This window comes from Pelophylax lessonae, assembly GCF_965119305.1.
Source record: "Pelophylax lessonae genome assembly, chromosome: 4".
NCBI classification, from domain to species: domain Eukaryota; kingdom Metazoa; phylum Chordata; class Amphibia; order Anura; family Ranidae; genus Pelophylax; species Pelophylax lessonae.
Genome location: NC_138771.1, coordinates 555,207,942 through 555,230,527, shown reverse-complemented (window position 1 = coordinate 555,230,527; position 22,586 = coordinate 555,207,942). Strand labels below are relative to the sequence as shown.

Sequence of the window (22,586 nt, the reverse complement as noted above, 5' to 3'; positions counted from 1 at the left end):
TGTTTTAAGGCCCGTAATTGGGTATCAGCGGTACTCTGCTTATTGGGGTCTTCATATAAACTAGCAAGTTGTGCTAGGAATAAAGGGTAAGAATTAAGGAGTGGATCATCCTTCTCAAAGAGAGCGTCTGCCCAGGCCCGGGGTTCACCCGTTAAATAGGAGATGACGGTACAAACCATAATTTGGTCAGTGGTGTAGGTTAGAGGTTTTAACAAAAAAAGCAATCGACATGCGTTTTTAAATTCACAAAATTTGCTCCGATCACCAGAAAACACTAGAGGAGGGTTTATCTTAGGCTCACGGGGCTGAGCAGCAGAAAGCTGTGTGAGACGGCCAACCTGCTGTCTCAAGGTCTGATTTTCGTTTTGTACCTCTGTAAGCGCAAGGATCAATGCATCTACTTGCTGTTTTAATTGTAGTACATGAGTGGGTAATTCTGCTGAATCCATATTTTTTTTAAAGGCTCGTTCAATCTGTAACGTTCATGCATTTTTGTTAGTGGATGGATTTACAGCTGCAGAATTATTACACTCAGTAGCCTTGTAGAGATTCTGTTGAACAAACATATCCAACTCTCAGGACTTCATCACAGTGCACAGCCTGTTATGCAATATACATATACTCAATCAGATGTTTAATGGAGGGATAGATTATATGAGAATGTATAGATGAGAGACAAGCTATTGTATGGTGAGCACTAGGAGTAGTATTAGGAGAGTTGCAGGTGATGGTAAAGCAGATAGGTTCTGATGTCAAGTATAGTGCAGATGGTAAGAGGACACAGATGGAGTATACTTAGGCAGAGTAACCTAGTGCAGGGATAGTTGAAGGTAGTCCCAAGAGCTAACAGTCTACGCAGATGATAGGGAATAGATAGATACAGATAGTCCTGGTTATTGCAGTAGATGACAGTAGGAGATTGGTTAGCAAGGAATCCCCTGTGGGGTACTTATCACTTAGATAGGTTAGTAGTAACAGTGTCCATTAGAGAGAGGTGATCCCGTAGCGAGATACGGATCAGCAGCGAGGTTCCGGCTTCAGTTCAGCAAGGGAATGTCAGCAGCTCCGACTTCACAGGAGAAGGTGCGGTGAACATGTGGTTTGAACGAGCAATGAGTGAGAGAAAGCCGGCGATTGAAATAGCCGCTCATAGCGGCGCTCGGCAATGATGTCATCCGGTCTTAAAGGTGTATGCGTCTCTTGGATAACAAGATGGGACGCAATTTAGTAAGAGAGAAATATGGAACAAGGGTACCAGAGGTACCAGAACATTACATCTGTCCAGCGATGTCCACGAGTATCTCAGCCATCCGGGCCTCTCCCTCCTGATTGGCTACAGGCACAGAGGCTGGCCGGTACTGCCGGAAAGCATTCAAATACCCAGGGGCACAGTGAGCAGAAGCCTACAAAAGATCCCAGAGACTGTCCTTGCCAACCCTTGGGAACAGTAATTCAAGCTGCCCCTGAGCTGTGGTTCACAAGTCACTAGCTTCAACAGGGTGGCTGCACCCTGAAGACACAGTGCAGTTAGAGAGTATCCTCCATTACCTTTTGCACTAGTTCTGCAGTATTTTAATGCTCATCCTGCACCCTACCCAAGTTTAACCACTTCATTTCTGGGGACTTTTCTTGCCCGGATCAATTTTCAGCTTTCAGCGCTGCCACACTTTAAATGACAATTGTGCGGTCACGCAACACTGTACCCATATAAAATTTTTATCATTTTTTTCACACAGATAGAGCTTTCTTTCTGTTGTATTTAATTACTGCTGTTTTATTTTTAATTTTTATTTTTTTTGCAAATAAAAAATCTTTCTACATAAATTTAGGCCAAACTGTATACTGCTATATTTCTTTGGTGAAAATAACCCAAATCAATGTACAGTATCTCACAAAAGTGAGTACACCCCTCACATTTTTGTAAATATTTAATTCATCTTTTCATGTGACAACACTGAAGAAATTACACTTTGCTACAATGTAAAGTAGTGAGTGTACAGCTTGTATAACAGTGTAAATTTGCTGTCCCCGCCTCAAAATAACTCAGCACACAGCCATTAATGTCTAAACCGCTGGCAACAAAAGTGAGTACACCCCTAAGTGAACATGTCCAAATTTCTCCAAAGTGTCAATATTTTGTGTGGCCACCATTATTTTCCAGCACTGCCTTAACCATCATGGGCATGGAGTTCACCAGAGCTTCACAGGTTGCCACTGGAGCCCTCTTCCACTCCTCCATGACAACATCACAGAGCTGGTGGATGTTAGAGACCTTGCGCTCCCCCACCTTCCATTTGAGGATGCCCCACAGATGCTCAAAAGAGTTTAGGTATGGAGACATGCTTGGCCAGTCCATTACCTTTACCTTCAGCTTGTTTAGCAAGGCAGTGGTTGTCTTGGAGGTGTGTTTGGGGTCGTTATCATGTTGGAATACTGCCCTGTGGCCCAGTCTCCAAAGGGAGGGGATCATGGTCTGCTTCAGTATGTCACAGTACATGTTGGCATTCATTGTTCCCTCAATGAACTGTAGCTCCCCAGTGCCAGCAGGACTCATGCAGCCCCAGACCATGACACTCCCACCACCATGCTTGACTGTAGGCAAGACACACTTGTCTTTGTACTCACCTGGTTGCCGCCACACATGCTTGACACCATCTGAACCAAATATGTTTATATTGGTCTCATCAGACCACAGGACATGGTGCCAGTAATCCATGTCCTTAGTCTGCTTGTCTTCAGCAAACGGCTTCCTTGTGCATCATCTTTAGAAGAGGCTTCCTTCTGGGACAACAGCCATGCAGACCAATTTGATGCAGTGTGCGGCATATGGTCTGAGCACTGACAGGCTGACCCTCCACCCCTTCAACCTCTGAAGCAATGCTGGCAGCATTCATACATCTATTTCCCAAAGACAACCTCTGGATATGACGCTAAGCATATGCACTCAACTCCTTTGGTCGACCATGGCGAGGCCTGTTCTGAGTGGAACCTATCCTGGTAAATGGCTGTATGGTCTTGGCCACTGTGCTGCAGCTCAGTTTCAGGGTCTTGGCAATCTTCGTATAGCCTAGGCCATCTTTATGTATTGCAACAATTCTTTTTTTCAGATTCTCAGAGAGTTCTTTGCCATGAGGTGCCATGTTGAATTTCCAGCGATAACCCCAAATTTAACACACCTGCTCCCCATTCACACCTGAGACCTTGTAACACTAACAAGGGAAAATGGCTAATTGAGCCCAATTTGGACATTTTGACTTAGGGGTGTACTCACTTTTGTTGCCAGCAATTTAGAAATTAATGGCTGTGTTGAGTTATTTTGAGGGGACAGCAAATTGACACTGTTATACAAGCTGTACACTCACTACTTTACATTGTAGAAAAGTGTCATTTCTTCAGTGCTGTCACATGAAAAGATACAAAATATTGACAAAAATGTGAGGGGTGTACTCACTTTGTGAGATACTGTATATTATGTGATATGTAGTAGATATGCACTGATACCAAATACTGATATCTAACGCAACTGTTTTGTTTACACTTTAGCTGTCAGCAATGGTACAAAGCATTGAAAAGTTATTTACAAATGAAATACATTTCTTTTTTCATTTTTTGCTTTTTTTAATGTGAAATGTGTAAATATACACTCATCGGCCACTTTATTAGGTACACCTGTCTTGGTAACACAAATTGCTAATCAGCCAATCACATGGCAGCAACTCACTGCAATTAGGCATCTAGATGTGGTTAAGACGACTTGCTGAAGTTCAAATTGAGCATCAGAATGGGGAAGAAAGGGGATTTAGGAGACTTTGAACGTGGCATGGTTTTGGTCTGAGTATTTCAAAAACTTCTGATTTTCATGCACAGCAATCTCTAGGGTTTACAGAGAATAATCTGAAAAAGATAAAATATCCAGTGAGCGGCAGTTGTGTGGACGAAAATGCCTTGTTGAGGTCAGAGGAGAATAGGCAGGCTGGTTTGAGATGATAGAAAGGCAACAGTAACTCAAATAACCACTCGTTACAACCGAGGTATGCAGAATAGAAACATAGAAAAGTGTCTGCAAAAAAAGACAGAGTAGTCATTGAGTTTTTTTTCATGAACTTTTTTGTCTGAGCATAAATCAATGTTTGTCCCCAGCATGTTTGAAGCCATTTACTGTTGACTGTCTCACTATCTCTGCTGGTAGTTTATTTTAAGCATCAGCTACCCTTTCAGTAAAATAATACTTTCTAAGATTAGTTTTGAACCCTCCTTCAGTTAGTTTGAGGTCATGTCCTCGTGTTCTTGATTTTGGTTTCATTTTGAACAATAGAAGATTGGAAAAATGTTGCCTGGTCTGATGAGTCTCGATTTCAGCTGTGACTTTCAGATGGTAGGGTCAGATTTGGCATAAACAACATGAAAGCGTGGATCCATCCTGCCTTGTATCAATGGTTCAGGCTGGTGGTGGTGTAATGGTGTGGATGATATTTTCTTGCCACACTTTGGGCTCCTTAGTACCAATTGAGCATTGTTTAACCACCACAGCCTACCTGAGCATTGTTGCTGACCATGTCCATCCCATTATGACTACAGTGTACCCAATCTTCTGATGGCTCCTTCCAGCAGGATAATGCACCATGTCACAAAGCTCAAATCATCTCACCACTGGTTTCCTGAACATGACAATGAGGTCACTGTACTCCAATGGCCTCCACACTCACCACATCTCAATCCAATAGAGCACCTTTGGGATGTGGTAGAAAAGGAGATTTGCATTATGGATGTGCAACCAACAAATCTGCAGCAACAGCGTGATGCTATCATGTCAATATGGACCAAAATCTGAGAAATGTTTCCTTGTTGAATCTATGCCTCAAAAAATTAACCACTTGCCGACCGCCGCAAGTACATATACTGCGGCGGTCAGCCCTGTGCGGGCAAAGTGACGTATGGGTAGCCCGCGAACCAATAGGGGGCGAGCGTGCACCGCCGGAGGCGCGCTCCCGCCCCCGCTCGTTCACTGGGATCCCCGCGCGAGTGACCACCGGCTCCGATGTCCGCTGGTCACTCACGATCTCCCGCTGGAGAGGGAGAAAGGCAGGTGGCTGATGTAAACAAAGCCGCCTGTCATTCTGCCCTGTGTAACAGCAGAGATCATAAGATCCTGCTATGTAGGATCGTATGTCTCTGTGGTTACATCAAAAGCCACGCCCCTTTACGGTTAGAAGCACGCCCCTAGGGACACACTTGCTCTCTAATAAAGTTAACCCCTTCCCTGCCAGTGTCATTTTTACAGGAAAATTGCAATGTTGTTGATAAACATTGCCTGGTTACTTTTGTTTTTTTGTGACAGCTCCAATTGCAGGGACTTTGTTTACACTTCAGCTGTCAACAGGGGAACCCCACTGACAGCTGAGTCATCGGTTGTTAAAGTGGAGTTCCACCCTAAAATTATACTTACCTCCATCTTCTTGCTCCGGGTCACCTGAAAAACAAATGGATAATCGCAATTTTTTTTTTTTTTTACTTACCTGATTTAGAAGAAAATATACTCACTTTACTTCCTCTTCCTCCCCTCGGCGGCCACGGCGATTCGTCACTTCCTGGCTTGCAATGATTCCTGGGAGCTGAACGTCATCGCTCCCAGGAATCAATGCGCCTGCAACGGCCCCGACATCAGTTCCGGTGCAGGCGCCGTCATACCTTGCTAAACAGCTTCTGGGCATGCCCAGAAGCTGTGCAGGGATGACGCTGCGCCCCCCGGAAGTGACAGCGGGGCCGGTGCAGTGCATCGTGGGACCAAAGAAGACGGAAGAGGACACAAAAGAGGATCGCGTTGGCTTCAAGCTGCCCACACCTGAGATGGCAGCGCTGGACAATACATTTTCAAGGTAAGTATTTCTTCTAAAAGGTAAGTGCAACCCGGGACAGATCAGAGGCTAGCCATTGTGGAATGCACTAGCCCTGACTGTCCCGGGGGTATTTTTATTAAAAAAAAACTTTCCCAGGGTGGAACTCCGCTTTAAGGACGCGGCAGCTCCACTCCGAAACAACCAATAATTACTGTTTTTTTTTTGGGGGGGGGGTTACATTTCAGTGGGGGCAACATTGCCCTACTGACAGCTAAAAGAACCGAGCCTGAAAGTATTGATTTTAGGTATCAGAGCATGTGCATGAGTACCGATACTCGTGCATATGGTTAGTATCGCCACCGGTATCAGTATCGGTGCAATCCAAGTCTGTAGGAAAGTTATAGAGTCCAAAAACTACGGTATACAGAATATATCTGAAAAGACAGCCAATCTCATTTCTAAACGGCTTGAAAATGTCAGGACAGTACAAATATCCCCCAATTGATTGGAAAGAAGGCAGTACAAGATATTTAGTAAGAGGCATGACAAGTTTTTTGAAGTTGTAATTTTTTGTCACAATTTTTTGGTAAATGAAATTTATTTTTATTTATTTATTTATTTTGCTTACATACTGTCACCAGTGCAGTATAGTGTCATCATATAACTGGTGTGGCAGTAATCAGGGACACTGACTGGTAACAGCATGTCAAAAAAAAAATGTTAATCATTTATTTCCAATTTTTTTTATTTTTTTACAATTTTTTTTTATTTTTTTATTTTACATACAGCTTTTAAAAACATTTTTCTCTTTTGTTCATTGACAGACACAGCTCCAGACTCTTCTTGACCATTGGGTTATGCTGCCCCCTACAGGCAGGGCCGCTGATAGGGGGGGACCACCAGCCCTCTTGTAGGGGGCCCACACAGAGAGGGGGATTAGTGATGGACAACAAATACAGAAATCTTCTTCCAGCACCTGAATCTGATCTTTCCCTCTCCCTGCTATCAGCTTGTATCTGTTGAGAAAGAGACAGTTGTCCCTCCCTAATCCCCCTCCCTTGTGTGGCCCCCCTCCTCCCAGCACTTATCTCTGCTCAGGAGTTTATTTGTAAATTGTAACTTTGTTTCTCTCTCTCTGTCTCTCTGATCACTGAGCTCCAACTTCCCAGCCTGTATATTTTTCTCATCTCATCTTCTTTTTTATTTAACATAGTTTTTTTTTTTTAGATTTAGCAGGAATTATGAGAGTTATGTTATATTTGTGTCTGCTAATAGTGATTTTGTTGTAATTTTAGCTAAATATATCTTTAATATTTTATTGGGGGGGGGCCCTGCCAGGTAGTCTGTACGGGGCCCCGCGATTTCTAACAGCAGCCCTGGCTACAGGAGTAGAACACTAGGCAGGATAAAGCTTTACCACACCTATGGGGCAGTCCCAGGGGATATACTCCCACTTCCTGCTATAGGCACTCAGTTTTTTTTCTGCCTAGTCAGGAGTAAGGACCTAGTTCCTTGCTGGGATCTCCGATCCTAGCATTTTTTATCGCTATTTGTCCTTATGGAAGAACCTTGCAAGGGGTTGGCCGCGTCTGCCGCCACCATTTCCAGATGGATCAGACAGACGATGGTGCAGGTGTTCTAAAATTTCGTCGGACCCATGAAAATTCCGGACCCTCGTCACTTCCGGTGAGGCTACGTCATAACCCAGCATGCGCACAAGGCATTTTCAAGGTCCGATGAAATTCTAAGGCTTACGAACAGCTGACTGAGAGGAGGAGGGGCTGAGGTGGGACGCACACACCGCTGCGGGATTATATGACAACACCGCCGCGTCATCAGGCAAGGAACATGTTACAGAGTGGACTTAGAGGAGGCGGGAAGGAAGTGAATACTCATACTAAATAGTAATGATAAAAAAAAAATAATAAGAAATACTAAACATTTTTTATCATTACTATTTAGTATGAGTATTCACTTCCTTCCCGCCTCCTCTAAGTCAGCTCTGCAACATGTTCCTTGCTCGATGACGCAGCGGTGTTGTAACATTATCCTGCAGCGGTGTGTGCGTCCCACCTCCTCTCAGTCAGCTGTTCGTAAGTCTTAGAATTACGGGGTTCGCAGCAGCTGGTGGTGACGGAGCGTCCCCGGAAGTGACCGGAAGTGACGAGGGTCCGGAATTTTCACGGGTCCGACTAAATTTTAGAACACCGGCCTATTCATTCAGGGGTCAGGTTCCTCCTTTTCCTGTTATGGCACACTCTACTCTGGCGCTGAGTGCTTCCTGGGACTTCCGTCATCAGGCGTCAGTGACGCAGGTTTGCAAGGTGGCCAGCTGGTCGTTTGTGCACACTTTCACAAAATTTTTACAAAGTGGATGTGTTGGCATCTGCGGATGCTGCTTTGACCGCAAGGTTTTGCTGGCTGCTGTTTGAGAGGGCTTGGTCCTCTTTGAGGGTGTATGTTTCAGGGTGAGCTCCAGCTGTTCCTGGTTGAGCTCCATGTTACCTGGTTGGCTAGGTTTAGCCTTTGGGAAATTATTTCTGCTGTGTTTTTTTCCCACCCCTCATATTTGACACTGCTTTGGGACGTCCCAATGGTCAAGAAGATTCTGGAGCTGTGTCCGTCAATGAACAAAAGAGAAAATTGGATTTTTGTTTTACCCTAAAATCCTTTTCTGATGTTCATTGATGGACACAGCACCCCGCTGTGGAGTTGGGTTATATTTCTTCTGACACACTGGTTACAAAACTGAGTGCCTATAGGAGGAAGTGTGAGTATACGTCCTGGGACTGACCATAGCCGTGGTAAAGCTTTTTCCTGCCTAGTATCCTACTCCTGTAGGGGGCAGCATAACCCAACGGTCAAGAAGATTCTGGAGCTGTGTCCGTCAATGAACATCAGAGAAAAGGATTTTACAGTAAGACAAAAATCCAATTTTTACACACTATTGTTGCTTAAAACTGTGAATTTTACAGTTATAAGCAACTTTTTATTTCTGAATGAAAACTACTCATTCAGTGTTTACTACAGTGATTAGCCGTGATTGGCCACAGTTAGTCACATGGTACAGGTGGGCTGTGATTGGCCCTGTCTATACCATGTGATGGCTGTGACCAATTACAGAGCTCATCACAATTGTACACAATGAAAGGCATGTAAAAAAGTCTTTCATTGTGTGCAACTGTCATGATTGGCCAGAGCGATCACATGGTAGCGGCAGCTAGCTGGTACAGTGATCTGTCATTGGCCGTGTCCGGTGGACAGAGCAGGTGACAGATCGCACCAAAGCGTGGACCCCGGGGCGTGCGTGAGACGCTTTCCTGGGAGGACGCCATGTGACATCTTCCCAGAACAACAGTGCTCCCGCCCGGCCATCATATTACTATAGCCTGGGTGGGAAGGTAATAATAAGCAATAAATCTAAAAAAAAAACATGGCCTGGTTCTTGTGAAGGGAGAATGGGAATCTACCATGTGCCTGGCTGCTTGCACCCACTAGAGAACACAACTGGGAAAAAATACTGATTTCATATTTGTTTTTTCTTTTTTAACTGATTTTTTTTACAGATTTTATAACTTTTTTTTACCTTTTTTCCCTGATTTTGTATACTTACTGTCTTTTTCACCGATTTTGTAATTTTTCAGATTTATTTTTCACTGTTTTTATATAACCATTTCACTTTTTTTCCTTAAATTTCACGTATTTTGAATATATTTTTTTTTGTTTACTGATCTTCATATATTTTTCCACCGATTTTTAATTTTTTTTACTGATTTTGTATAATTTTTTTTCACGGATTTCATATATTTTTCACTTTTTTTTACTGATTTTATATATTTTTTTATGGATTTTGTATATTTTCTCCTTTTTTTTCCTGATTTGGTATAATTTTTCACTGTTTTTTTCCCCACTGATTTGGTATATTTTTGTTTATTGATTTCATGTATTTTTCACTTTTTTTGCAATGATTTTTTTCACAGATTTTGTATTTTTACCGTCTTTTTCACTGATTGTGTAACTTTTCACTGAATTTCCCCCCACTTATTGTATTTTTTTTTCCACTGGTTTTTAAAACTTTTTTTACTTGTCATTTTTTTCACTGAATTGGATATTTTTCACTGATTTCATATAAGGATTTTTCACTGGTTTCATGTATTGTTTTGTATATTTTTTTTCTTTACATTTCACAGATTTTGAATATTTTTTCACTGATCATTATATTTTCTTTTATCTTTTTTTTCACTGATTTCGTATATTTAAGGGAAATAAGATTTCCCTTTAATTGATGACACTCTAAGGCTGGCCATACACTATACAATTTTCTTGTTCAACTTTCCTTTAGATTTACCAAAACCATGTAATATAGGGTCAAACCTACAAACTTTCAATTTGTATGCAATCAGGCAGGCCCTTGTACTACATAGTTTAAGGTAAATCTAAAGGAAATTGAATAAGAAAATTGTATAGTGTATGGCCAGCCTAGGAGGGAACTGATAGACACTAGAGGGTGTACGTTTCCAGCATGTGGGTGTAGGAAGGAGTATTGTGGGCGGAGCACAGTGAAAGGGGTTTTGTTGTCTGTTAGCGCAGGAATTCGTTATGTGTTCTCTATGTAACACAGTGGATGTCAGGCAGGTACACACATGTCGAAGTAGTCATTCACACCTCATGTAGTGTGCGGAGAGCTCTCCTCATACCCCCGGGTCAGCACCACGTGACCTCACACAGTGTACAGTGTCCAGCGTGAAGGAATTACCACGCATGCGCAGCAGCGACGAGAAGGTCCGTATCACCCAGCATACACCGCTCCCACCATGCCCCAAGAGCCGACAAACACTACATTTCCCAGAAGCCACCACGCGGACGTGCGCAGTGCTCGCTGAGGGCGGGGCTACGTGTCAGTGTCGGGCTCCTGCTGCCCCCAGCACAGCTCGCTCCGCTGGCTCTGGGACAACATGGCGCTGAAAAGGATTCAGAAGGTGAGACGAGCAGGAGCCGCCCGACCGTAGCGGGCCAGGGTCCTCACCCCGCACGGAGAGACCCCGGGCCGCTTCTTCCGCCTAGGAGAGCTCCGTCATTGGGCGGAGGGTGTCAAGGAGCAACGATGCGCTGGCAGGCTGCCGGGAGGAGAGGAGGGGGGAGAGTGTGGGGGGGCCGAATCACACGGGGGCTCCCGGTGTAGGCAAGGACGGCGCGGAGCTGCTTGCCAGATACTGAGCCAAGAGGCGTAGAGTCTGCGCGTGCGCTCCGGCTGTCACTGAGGACTCGCCTCCTGAGAGAACTAGAACCGCGCATGCGCAGTGGTGCAGAACGGGTTTGGAGTATTGAGGGCGCATGCGCCGGGAGAGTGACTGAGGCGCTTTTGTAGTGCGCGTGCGTCGATTGTGACAGCTGCTCTCACACCTCCCCCTCCCCTTTCTCTCTTGAACCTTTTGCCAAATAGTGATCGCTAGGCCAGCTGCTGGGGACAGACCTTACATGGGAAGAGGGGACAGTGGGGGTGAGGGAGTCCGGGGATCACTGCTCAGGACATGTCCATACCTTCCTATGGGTGGAGGCAGGATGGCCATAGACAAGCATTGTCACCAGGACTCTTCCTCTACAGGATATATAATATACATTGCAGATATGGCCAACCTGGCAGACCAGAGCTTTCAATGCATCAATGTACAAGTCACATACATAGGGGTAATAAGCATGGTATATGGGGGGATGGGAAATATTTCTCTGGGCCAACCTCATAATATAGGGGGGGGGGGGTAAAGTGTGAAATCCTGTATAATGTTGGCGCTGAGATCCAATTGTTCTGTATATGGGCACACAGTGTGGTAGATGTTTAGCTGTTTAACATCGGGGTTGTCTATACATGGGCAGAATGCTCACTAGAACCATGTGGGATCTGCTCTACCAGAACCATGGATCCAATATCTAGAAGGATGGAACCATGGAGTATGGGAGATCTGCTCACTTTGAACCATAGAGCATGAGAGATCTGCTCTATCAGAACCATGGATCCAATATCTAGAAGGATGGAACCGTGGAGTATGGGAGATCTGCTCTACCAGAACCATGGGCGCCTTACTAGAATCATGGGCCATGGGGGATCTGCTCTACCAGAACCATGGATCCAATATCTAGAAGGATGGAACCATGGAGCATGGGAGATCTGCTCACTTTGAACCATAGAGCATGAGAGATCTGCTCTACTAGAACCATGGAGCATAGGAAATCTCGTCACTATAACCATGGACCCACCAGTGGTATAACTAGAACCTTCAGGGCTCTGGTGCAAGAAACCATGAAGGGCCCCTCTGACCCCCAGTGGCAGAACACCAGAGCTTGGTCAAAAGTGCAACCTTTGTGACCCTGGTAATTCTGTCACTGGTGTGTTTTTGTTTTTTTTTACAAATTTTTTTAGGTTCCCTTTGGGGGGCTTTGGTGAGATATCAGGATTTTTGCACCTGGCTTAGCCAGTTTGTGGAGGAGGGTCTGCTGCCAGAGATTTCAGGCATGTTGGTAATCAGCAGCTGTCAAACATTAATACTCATTATTTGAGATCAGTGAACATCAGCAATCCCTTAGGCCCCTTTCACACAGGCTTTCCGATCCGGTCCGCCTGTCAGTTTTTCAGGCCAACCTGATCGGATGCCCCATGCAGCCCTATGGAGCAGCAGGGTGTCAGCGGTGACATGTCTGCTGACACCCGCTGCTATCTGATCCTGTCGGTGAAATCTGGACGGATGGTAACCTTATTTTCCATCCGTCTGGAGGATCGGATAGGACAGGCGGTCCGTTCTCATCCATTCTCCCATAGAGGAGAGCGGGGCTCTGACAGCTCTGTCTCTGCAAAGTAAGCCGAGACGGAGCTGTCATCCGTCTGCTCAAAACCGAGTCCGCCTGTGTGAAAGGGGCCTTATTGCTACAAAAATGGTGTGAATCCAGCCTGAGTTACACAACCAACTGAACTGGAGAGGCAGTAGAAGAAAATGTTTGATTTTAGCCAAATCAGTGACATCACAAGAATTTGCTGCTGTATTTTTGTTTGCATATTGATGTCAATAGGCGGAAGTGTTAATCCTAATTTGTAGCATAATGAAGTGATTTCATTCTTTTTTTTTGTGGCTTTGCAGTAAAAATAGTAACAACCCTTATCTCAGGAAAGCTTAGACCATGCACAAGCTCTGCCATTTAAAACTACTTTTTTATTTTTCTATATTCATATTAGGATCACAGTTGATGGGTCACATTATCTTGTTAAAAAAAATGTAGAAAATACTGTTTGGTGGCAGCAAAACCTGAAATTGTAAACGGCAAAATACAACACAACAGCACAGCCATACAAATTGCTCTATATTTTCTACAGCGGGAAGTGGGATGCATGAGCCTTGACATTTTACACATTTTTCTAGAAGTAAACAATTTAATCAGTTCACAATTCTGTATACATGCAATCGTATGTTTGCTCTACTTTTTAAAATTGTGTGACTAACTCACTAACAATGATTAGATCTAGCGAGCAATGAGTTTTTTAAAATCTGACACTAAAGCCTAGTACACACGGGCTGAATGTCAGGCGGCATCGGATGGTTCAATAGAAACTGGCCGGCATGCGGCCTGGGTGTACTGCAGTCAATCCCATAGCAGCCAGCCATTTGGCCAGCTTCTGTCGATGGGGCATGACCGATAAAGTTCTGGCGATTCGCTCCCGGCCAGCGCGCCCAGCCATTGGCCGGAGTGTGTTCTGGGGGGGGGGGGGGTCCTCCTGTCAGACACAATAGCACAGCAGGGGACATCGCTGAACTAACATTGCATGATTAGTACAGCAGCTCCTCCGAAGCTGTCATTTTCTTTTTTTTTTTTTCGTTCAGCCCTGCTGGGTTAAACAAAACTACTGTTGTGTACTAGGCTTTAACCGCTTTAAGACCGGAAGGATTTGCCCCCTTAATGACCAGGCCCTATTTTGCGATTCGGCACTGCATTACTTTAACAGACGATTGTGCGGTTGTTCGACGCTGTACCCAAATAAAATTGATGTCCTTTTTTCCCACAAATAGAGCTTTCTTTTGGTGGTATTTGCTCACCTGTGCAATATTTTTCTTTTTTCCCCCGCTATAAACAAAGAGCTACAATTTTGAAAACAATATTTTTCACATTCTGCTATGACACCCTCAAAAAAAAAAAAAAAATTTTAACATTTTAGGCCAATTTGTTTTCTGCTACGTATTTTTGGTGAAAAAATTGCAATAAGCGTATTTTGATTGGTTTGCGCAAAAGTTACCGTGTCTACTAGCTACGGAAAATATTTGTCTTTTTTTTTTTTTTCTAGTATTGGCTGCTATCTGCGATTATTTATTTATTTATTTATTTATTTATATATATATATATATATATATATATATATTTTTTTTTTGCGGGACTGCGACATTGCGGTGGACAGATGACATTTTTTGCCACTTTTGGCCCGGGGGAACCGGTGTCATTACTACAGTAATCAGTGCATATTTTTAGCACTGGTTACTGTAATAATGACACTGGCAGGGAAGGGGTTAACCCAATGGGTGATGAAGGGGTTAAATGTGAGCCTAGAGGAGTGTTTCTAACTGTGGAGAGCGTGGCTTGTGAAACGACCATAGAGACATGTAATCCTATATAGAAGGATCACATGAGCTCTGTGATCATTTCAGGGAAAAGAACAGTTGGCTGTGTTTACAACAGCCGACCGTCCTTCTCTCTCTCAGCGGGGAGAAATCGCGGGTGTCAGGCGGCAATCGGAGCCGCCTGACCCGTGCATCAGCTTCTCTGCTGCCGGGTGGGGGCGGGAGCTTCCCGCGCGTGACCCGACGTAAGTCTACGTCGGTTTGCGCAGGAGAGCCACCCTGCCGCAGTAAATAGGTGGCAGGTGGTCGGGAAGTGGTTAATAATATCCTCCTTCCCACCATACAATCCATATGCACACACCCACCATTTAATTGACCGTTATCTATTTTTCATGAAAGTTTTTTTACTGTGTTTTTCTACCTCCTGTAACATCCTTCATGATTTCTCAAACCTTTCCCCCCTCACTTCTGTTTGTTTGGAATGAGCAGTGCATGTTAGTTGTGGTCATGTACACTGCTCAATGCTCACTACACATCATAGTCCCTAGTCCATCTCAGGGTGGACTCATCTCATCCTCAGAGAGGGTGGCTACATTCCTACATACAGTGGGACCATGAGGAACAAATGTAGCCACCCTCTAACAAAGTCAGCAGCAAATAGAAGGTATTCTTGAGTTAAGAATATATACCTCATTTTTTTTTTTAACCAGAGTTTTGTGTCCCTTTTTAAGTTGAGAGATCCCCTCACTACAGTTCTCAGGTCGGTTCTTGTCCATCAGTCCTTCTGTATAGATGTGGCACAGTCTAAAATAAAAGGGATAGCGAGATCTCTCCTGCAATAGCAGAGGAAGATGGGAATTGAAGCACTGAAATCTTACCACTGTAGTCCCTCAGACATTGTTCATGCTTTCTATCCCTTTGCTGTGCACAATCCTGTAGGCTATTTGTAAGATCTTCCTGCTGACGTGTACGCTCCAGGAGTGATTGAATATTCTTTTTAAAGCGGTAACCACAGCAGAATCTTCAAGCACATTGTGTTTTGGTGCGACTGCTCATTCAGGAGTGTGCAAGGGTGACAACACTACTGCTAAAGTGAGTCATTGTTGTATAAGAAAGTGCCTGTGCTTGTATGATTTAACTAAACACAGGACATATACAAATAAAATGTTGTTTTTCAGGAGCATGTTCATTAACATATTTGGTCTAATGGGCCATACACACTATAAGATTTTCTGAAGACTTTTTCCTTTTAGACTTACCAAAACCATATAATATGAGGTCAAACCTAAACACTTTCAATTTGTATGCAATCTGGCAGGCCCTTGCACTACATAGAAAAGGTAAATCTGAAGGAAATCTAACCACAAAAGTTGGATAGCTTTAGGCCTTATGCATACAAAGCATAAAAAAATACCACTTCTACAGGAATTGAGCATTTTTTCCCAGTCTATAGGAGCACCGCTATGTAAGCCTATGTGTCCATGCGTTTACAGGAATACTCGAAGGAGAGTGTTCACAGGCAGAAAAAAACACATCAAAGGCACATCCTTGAGAGGAGCATGAACGCATCTAAACTCGCTTATACGCTATGCACATAAATGCATTCCATTGGGAAGAATAAATTAGTATTCTGCCCAGTAGAATGCATTGACGCCCAAACGCACACACAAAGTTCTGGCGTTCAAAGGGGCTCTTTCAGATGCCCTGTGTGCATGAGTCCTAAATGTGTTGGTTTAGAGGCACATTTTAAACACATTACTGTTGATTTCTTAATGAAGGGTTCTTTGACTTTTTGTATTCGTCCTGATATCAAAACCTGAAAGAACAGAGGATAGTTAGTGTGCAGATATGGAAGGCTTGGCCATTGTACAGTAGTCGTGTACCTTTATTATAGCTAAAACAAGAATTGGACAGTAAAGATTTTGAGTTCGTAAGTTATAGATTTTCTAATTCTTTACCTTTTCTAGGTGGTAAAGAACTGTTGTGGCCCTATTGTGTAAGTGTGAAAAATTAAAAATATATTTAATTCCACAGGGGACTAAGTGCATATAACATCCAGTTAGTGGCCCCATTGTTCCCTAAATGCACCTTTTTATACTGGCTGTTACGTCACCCCATTCAGAAGCCCAAATTATGGGCGTTCCTGGGAGGGGGGTACAGCAAGAACAGAGCCTCCACCCCTTCTCTAAGCTGTATGATGTTTCACTATTTTAAATAAACAATTAGTCCTGTCCATTCTTTCATAAATCGTAAAAGCTCTGTATAATCTGCCAGTGCCATGTATGTACACAAGCAGCCGAAGGTAGATTTCAGAGAGCCGTAGCTCTAAGTGATCTTTTACAAATATGAATAAACAAGCATTGCTGATTGTTCATTCATATAAGTGAAAGAGCTTTGGGGTTGTGTGGTCTCTCTGCGGCTGCTTGTAAACATACAAAGTCCCACTGATGGATCTCACAGGGCAGTAGTGTTGTGTAATCTTTCTTTTATATGACTAAACGATCAGGCTGGTGCCACGTGTATACCAGCTCTAGCATGGCCTGTTTATACATAAAAATGAAAGCTTAATCAGCCCTACGGACGGGGCTGTGTGATCCATTGGCCGGCTCTTTGTATGCTTCTTGCAAGCAGCTGCAGATAGACTATGTATATATGTAACTATAAAACTAGAGGAAAAACGGTTTAACCTTAAAATATGTAGGGGGTTTTTCATTGTCAGAGCAGTAAGGATGTGGAATTCTCTTCCACAAGCAGTCGTATCAGCAGGGATCATCGATGGTTTCAAAAAACTATTGGATGGGCACAATAAAGACCACAACATACAGGGGTATACAATGTACGGTTAACAGCAAACACACACATCATAGGTTGAACTGGGTGGACTGATTGATGTCTTTTTTTTAACCTCACAAACTATGTAACTAAAACAGACGCACCTCTCTACAGGTTGTGTGATTTTTAAGAATGGCAACCCTGGTCTCCAGAACGGCTCCTACTGCCAGAGACCAGAGCTGTCACTCACCGATGTCCCTGTTCTAGCATGAAGATCTGACAGCAGGGAGAAAACTGTTTGATTATGCTTCTTGGCAACAAAGGAGCGGATTTGAACAGGTGCTTTATGTCATTTTAAAAAGTAAAATTTTTCAAGTGAGACATCTTCTTTAAAGGTGAACTCCATCTTTTGTACCATGGAGCCCTCCCCATCCCAACAATCTGCTTTATTCCCCCAACAGCAAACTGGGGTTCTTCTACCATGCAGCAGCTGTCACTTTTGAGATCAGCACGGCTGGGCGGGGTTCTATCCACACAATTTTTATCGATCATTTACAGAGATCTGTGATTGAATGAACTACAAGGCCCATCTGCCACCATGGCAGGCAGACCTGTAATTTTCAATGGAAAACGAGTGCAGTGATCGGTGCACTTGTAGTCCTTTGACAATTGTCCCAACTCTCCAAATGAAAGCTCGTATCTCAGTGCAGACATAGAAATGGGGGAAAAGTCTGCAGGAGCCTAGCATTGCACCTGTGATACACTGATTGTGGGTGGAATGCTTTTCAGGCTCATGTAAAAAAGTAATAAATGCACATTTTTTCTTTCCTGTAAAAATATGTACATCTAATATTTATTTTTTACAGTAAATTTTAGGAAAGTAAAAAATACCGTGCAGACCACCACTCATTCTGATCAGTCCTGGGTTTCTACACCTTGGCATCATTGACTTGACAGCTTTTTTGTGTGTAGACTTTTGTGGCAGTCTTAGTGATATTCGCTCTTTAAAGTCTCTGATGCATGTCATGGCACTAAAAATAAAATGATCTACTAATTTAATATACACATGACTTAGTTGGATGTTTATTCTGAAATGTTTTTTATTTTCTAAAATCAGATTGTTGTCTTTTGTCTGCAGGAACTTATGGATTTGCAGAGGGACCCCCCAGCGCAGTGTTCCGCTGGTCCCGTGGGAGAGGACTGTACGTATTGCATCCTATACGTTACATTGTACATTAGTAGCCAAATTGGTTCTTATTACAAATACACACCAGACATAAGTAATAGTTATTATTATGTTTAAATCATCACCATTATACTATTGGCACTTGTGTACCTGAGACTAGACCATGCAGTTCTCCTACACGTATCACTCCTCATTGTCCCCACAATACAAATAGATTTCACAGTAACTGGAGGTGGACAAAATAATGGAATCTTCAAGCTATCTATTAAAATGAATGTCCTAGTAAAATGTTTAGCTCCGATTTGTCCTCAGAGCTGCTTCAAACCTTCTTGGAATGCTGTCAGACAAGTGAACGGTGTGTTGTGGGATTCTGATCTATTCTTCAGAATAAGTCTCCAGTTGTTTCAGAGATAAAGGAGGTGGAAATCCCGCTTCGCTTGTCTCCAGCACTCCTTATAGGGAAACTCCACTTTTGTTGCAAATAGAAAAAAATATAGGATATACAACTGCTTCACAAGTCATACTGTAATTTTTTAAATGTTATTAAAATGACCTTTCCTTTTCAATCTGCAGCTCTGTAATTTTTAGTAAAATTCAACGCAATACCTGGAGTCCTTCTATACACAATGTATGGGACTTGTGTGATTGGCTCACGGATTTCCCCAGAAGTCTGAACGAAGATACAAGTCAGATTTCAGGCATCCTCTGCAACAAAAATGTCATTTTGCTGAGATACTCCCAAAGAGTTAATCACTTCCAAAGGGATGCTGATGCTGCAACTTTGCTCATTAGAACACTGTAAATGCATCAGTTGGGGGAATAAATAAAAAATATATATATATATTTTACTATATTTCTTTACTGTTCCCTTCTTTAACTCCCTAAATAGTCTTGCAGTGGCAGATGCACATGCAATTTGGGCATCAGCTATCTGGCTTCTTTGAAGTTGTTGATGAAGTCATGTGACTGAAATTGTAGGTGCTAATTTTCACACATTTTTATAGCTGACCTATACTTCTAACTGGCAGTCAACTTTGTGTGGCTAACGATTGCAGGTTAGATTACCTGTCATCCACTACATCAGATAAAAGTGTTCAGTGATTAATTACTGTTAGGTTTGACTTTGTTTTCATTGAAGCGTTTCCTTTATTTTGTCCATTCCTGTACACATAAACATATTTTTTTAAATGGATATTAAAAACCCTGTTGAGCAATTTTAAATGCTGCAAGCGTCTGCTTATGTTTTTGAAATATTTATTCTGTTAACACACACACTTTACATAATACGAACCAATAAGGACACATCACTCACTAATACATTTACTCATATATATTTCACTAGCAGTAGGGCATCCTCTCGTCCATGAAATATCCCCCAAGTTGTGTCTCTCTGTATTTCAGTGTTTCACTGGCAGGCGACTATCATGGGCCCCGTAAGTATCTTGTACTGCGCTGTGTGCACCACTCCTTGTTTGTGTGTGGACTAATATTTGTCACATCCTTTAACAGGGTGTTCAGCACTTCTAGAAACACTGGCAGCTGAAGTTTTGTCCAAACCAGTGAGCAGCGTTAGGCATTATGTTCTGTGAGAGCTGTCCAGTCTCCCAGCAAATTATGGACCCCAGTTAACCCTTGTCTAGATGGGTAGGCTGTGTGGGGAGATGGATTTTGTTTGGGAACTCAGCAGGGTATGGGACTAGACACAAATAGAAAACGCTGAAAGTCCCATGACAAGTGTGGAGGAGGCAAATATCTGGTGAGGTTGAATAGTGTTCTAATTTGAGCGAGGAAATGGGAATGCCCTTCTCTCTCATTGGCAAGACCCCACCACTGCCTGTTCTCCAAACTGAGGGAGTGTACTGGCCACTAGAGCACAAAGCTCAGGGTTTGCTCTGCAAATTGTTGCTTCAAAGAAACCTGTACTGAAAGAAATACTCAGGCTTCTGTTGCCGGCCCTCTTCTAAAAAATGCTAGTTTCTGAGCTTTCATCCTGGTCCTTTAACCACTTGAGTACCAGTCTGTAATGCTCGATCACTACCAGGTCATCTTTCACTTTTCATTGCTCTGGCAGTTTGACCTTTTGTTCGGTTATGCAACACTGCTCAAATTCATTTTATACAATTTTTTTAGACCGTATTTAAAGAGGTTGTAAACCGAGAAAAAAATATTTTTTGTCTTTCCATCCTGAAAGAGAAAGACAGACATAATGAGCTAGTATGCATCGCATACTAGCTCATTATCAAATACTTACCTTAGAACGAGCCCCCGCCGTGCCGCTCGCTTGCCTCTGACGGGCGACATGTCCAGTCACCCGTCTTCCGGGATCGCGGCATCCGGCCATCTGTTTGGCCGGAGCCGCGGTGACGCCACTCCCGCGCGCGGGAGCCGACGGTCACGGCACGAGGCTCTGAAGGGAACGGCACGAGCGGCCGTTACTTCAGAGCGCATGCGCCAGTGACGTCACTGGCTGCATGTAAGGTAAATCTCTCCTAAACCAGTGATATGCAAACTGTGGCCCTCCAGCTGTTGCAAAACTACAAGTCCCATCATGCCTCTGCCTCTGGGTGTCATGCTTGTGGCTCTCTTGCTATGCCTCATGGGACTTGTAGTTCAGCAACATCTGTCCTAAACGGTACATGTTTAGGAGATATTTACAGTACCTATAGGTAAGCCTTAAGTGTCAGAGGAGGGTTTACTTCCTCTTTAATACCCACCAAGTAGATCGGTTTCTAAAAAGGTAAAAAAGCCAAAATGTTTGAATAGTACGCTTGGTGATCCCTACTTTTTGTTTCTAAATCATAAATCGTAAATATAAACGTCAGGACAGTATGAAGACCTCTAACACAGCCATTGTTTTGGAAAGTAGACCCCCTAATGTGATCTTTTACCCCAATCATCTTTCAGGACCGCTATGATATTTTTGAAAATTAAGAAACATGCTGGTTTTGAGGTGAATAAAACGCTAAGCTTGTTAAGGCCTCATTCACAATAGGTGTACTAAAGCATATGACCATGCAAGGCAATGTCAACCTAAACGGGAATGCATGGATATTCCATGCAGGCAGTCCTATTAATGTCATTTGGAACACAGTGGCTGCATTAAAATTATAACTTCTAGTTTAGGTAATTCGATTAGCCTATGCAGAATTCTGGACAGATCTGGTGGTCCAGCATTAATGATATCTCCATCCAAGGATTAGCACCAGTTCCAGGAGCTGAGCAGTGGCAGCTATTGCTTGGAGGGGGGAATGTTCCTCAGATTAAAAATGGCTACATGTAGCTGTCAATGTAGACAGTAAAGCCCCTTCCACACGAGCAGATCGATCGGGTCCACCTGTCAGTTTTTTAGGCAGGCTCGATAGGACCCTTCATTCTCCTCTGTGGAGCAGCGGGTGTTTACAGACTGATGGGGATTTGTTCCCCATCCGTTGATTGGATGGCAGTCGAATGTAAACAAACAGACCGGTCTGTTTACATCCAAGCTCCCAGAAGAGAGCGGGCTGTGTCTTCGTTTGCTCTGCATAAGCGGAGTGGACACAGACCAGCCATCTGCATGCTCAGCAGGAATCAATAGACAGATCTCCCCGCCGAGCAAGCGGAAGGGGCCTAAGAGTTGGAATGGGGTTTTGTATGCCGAGATTTCCATTAAAGGGGATTGTTCCCAAAATGATTTGCCTGTCTCCGAAGATTTTGATGGAAGATTCCAATTTACACACTTAAGCTAGTTCAACAATACTTTTGGCTTTTCTGTGATTTTTTTTAATGGCTGCCCTGAAATTAGCATGTGGCCCTCATGTCATGGCAGCTTCTATCAGAAGATTCCATTGATGGTGATCTTGTTCTACGGGTTGTTTGCGGTGGCCAATTCTAGTAAATATTCAGTGTCAGGCTTTAGTGGTGATGGGACTCTGTATTAGGCTGTGACGAGATCCGCAGTGCAGGCAATAACAAGGTGCATGAGCTCTAACTGGTATGTCAGCGGTTTGCCAAATATTTATAATGTGTAAGGAAGGAAAAAAGCCTTTGGATATGCCAGCTGTTTATGCAGAATGCACAATGAGCTGCTGCATGACCTATACTCAGTGTGCAGCAGTGATGTCCAACAGTGAAATGGAGTTTTCTGGCCTAGGAAGTGGATATGGCATGATTTCCGGAAGACGATGTGGTTTTAGGACAGACTAATTGCACTCTAGA

At 43.4% G+C, this 22,586-nt stretch overlaps 1 protein-coding gene across 1 annotated transcript in view; it reads left to right on the top strand.

Annotated features, from left to right (window-relative positions):
* Window positions 1-10,669: 10,669 nt before the first annotated feature.
* Window positions 10,670-22,586, top strand: part of UBE2D4 (ubiquitin conjugating enzyme E2 D4) — a 33,963-nt gene continuing 22,046 nt past the window's right edge. Inside the window, exons 1-3 of the mRNA XM_082254642.1 lie at window positions 10,670-10,816; window positions 18,345-18,408; window positions 19,794-19,825. Of these exons, the coding sequence (XP_082110768.1) occupies window positions 10,793-10,816; window positions 18,345-18,408; window positions 19,794-19,825 (120 nt within the window). The 5' untranslated portion in view covers window positions 10,670-10,792. The remainder of the gene's footprint in view (window positions 10,817-18,344; window positions 18,409-19,793; window positions 19,826-22,586) is intronic.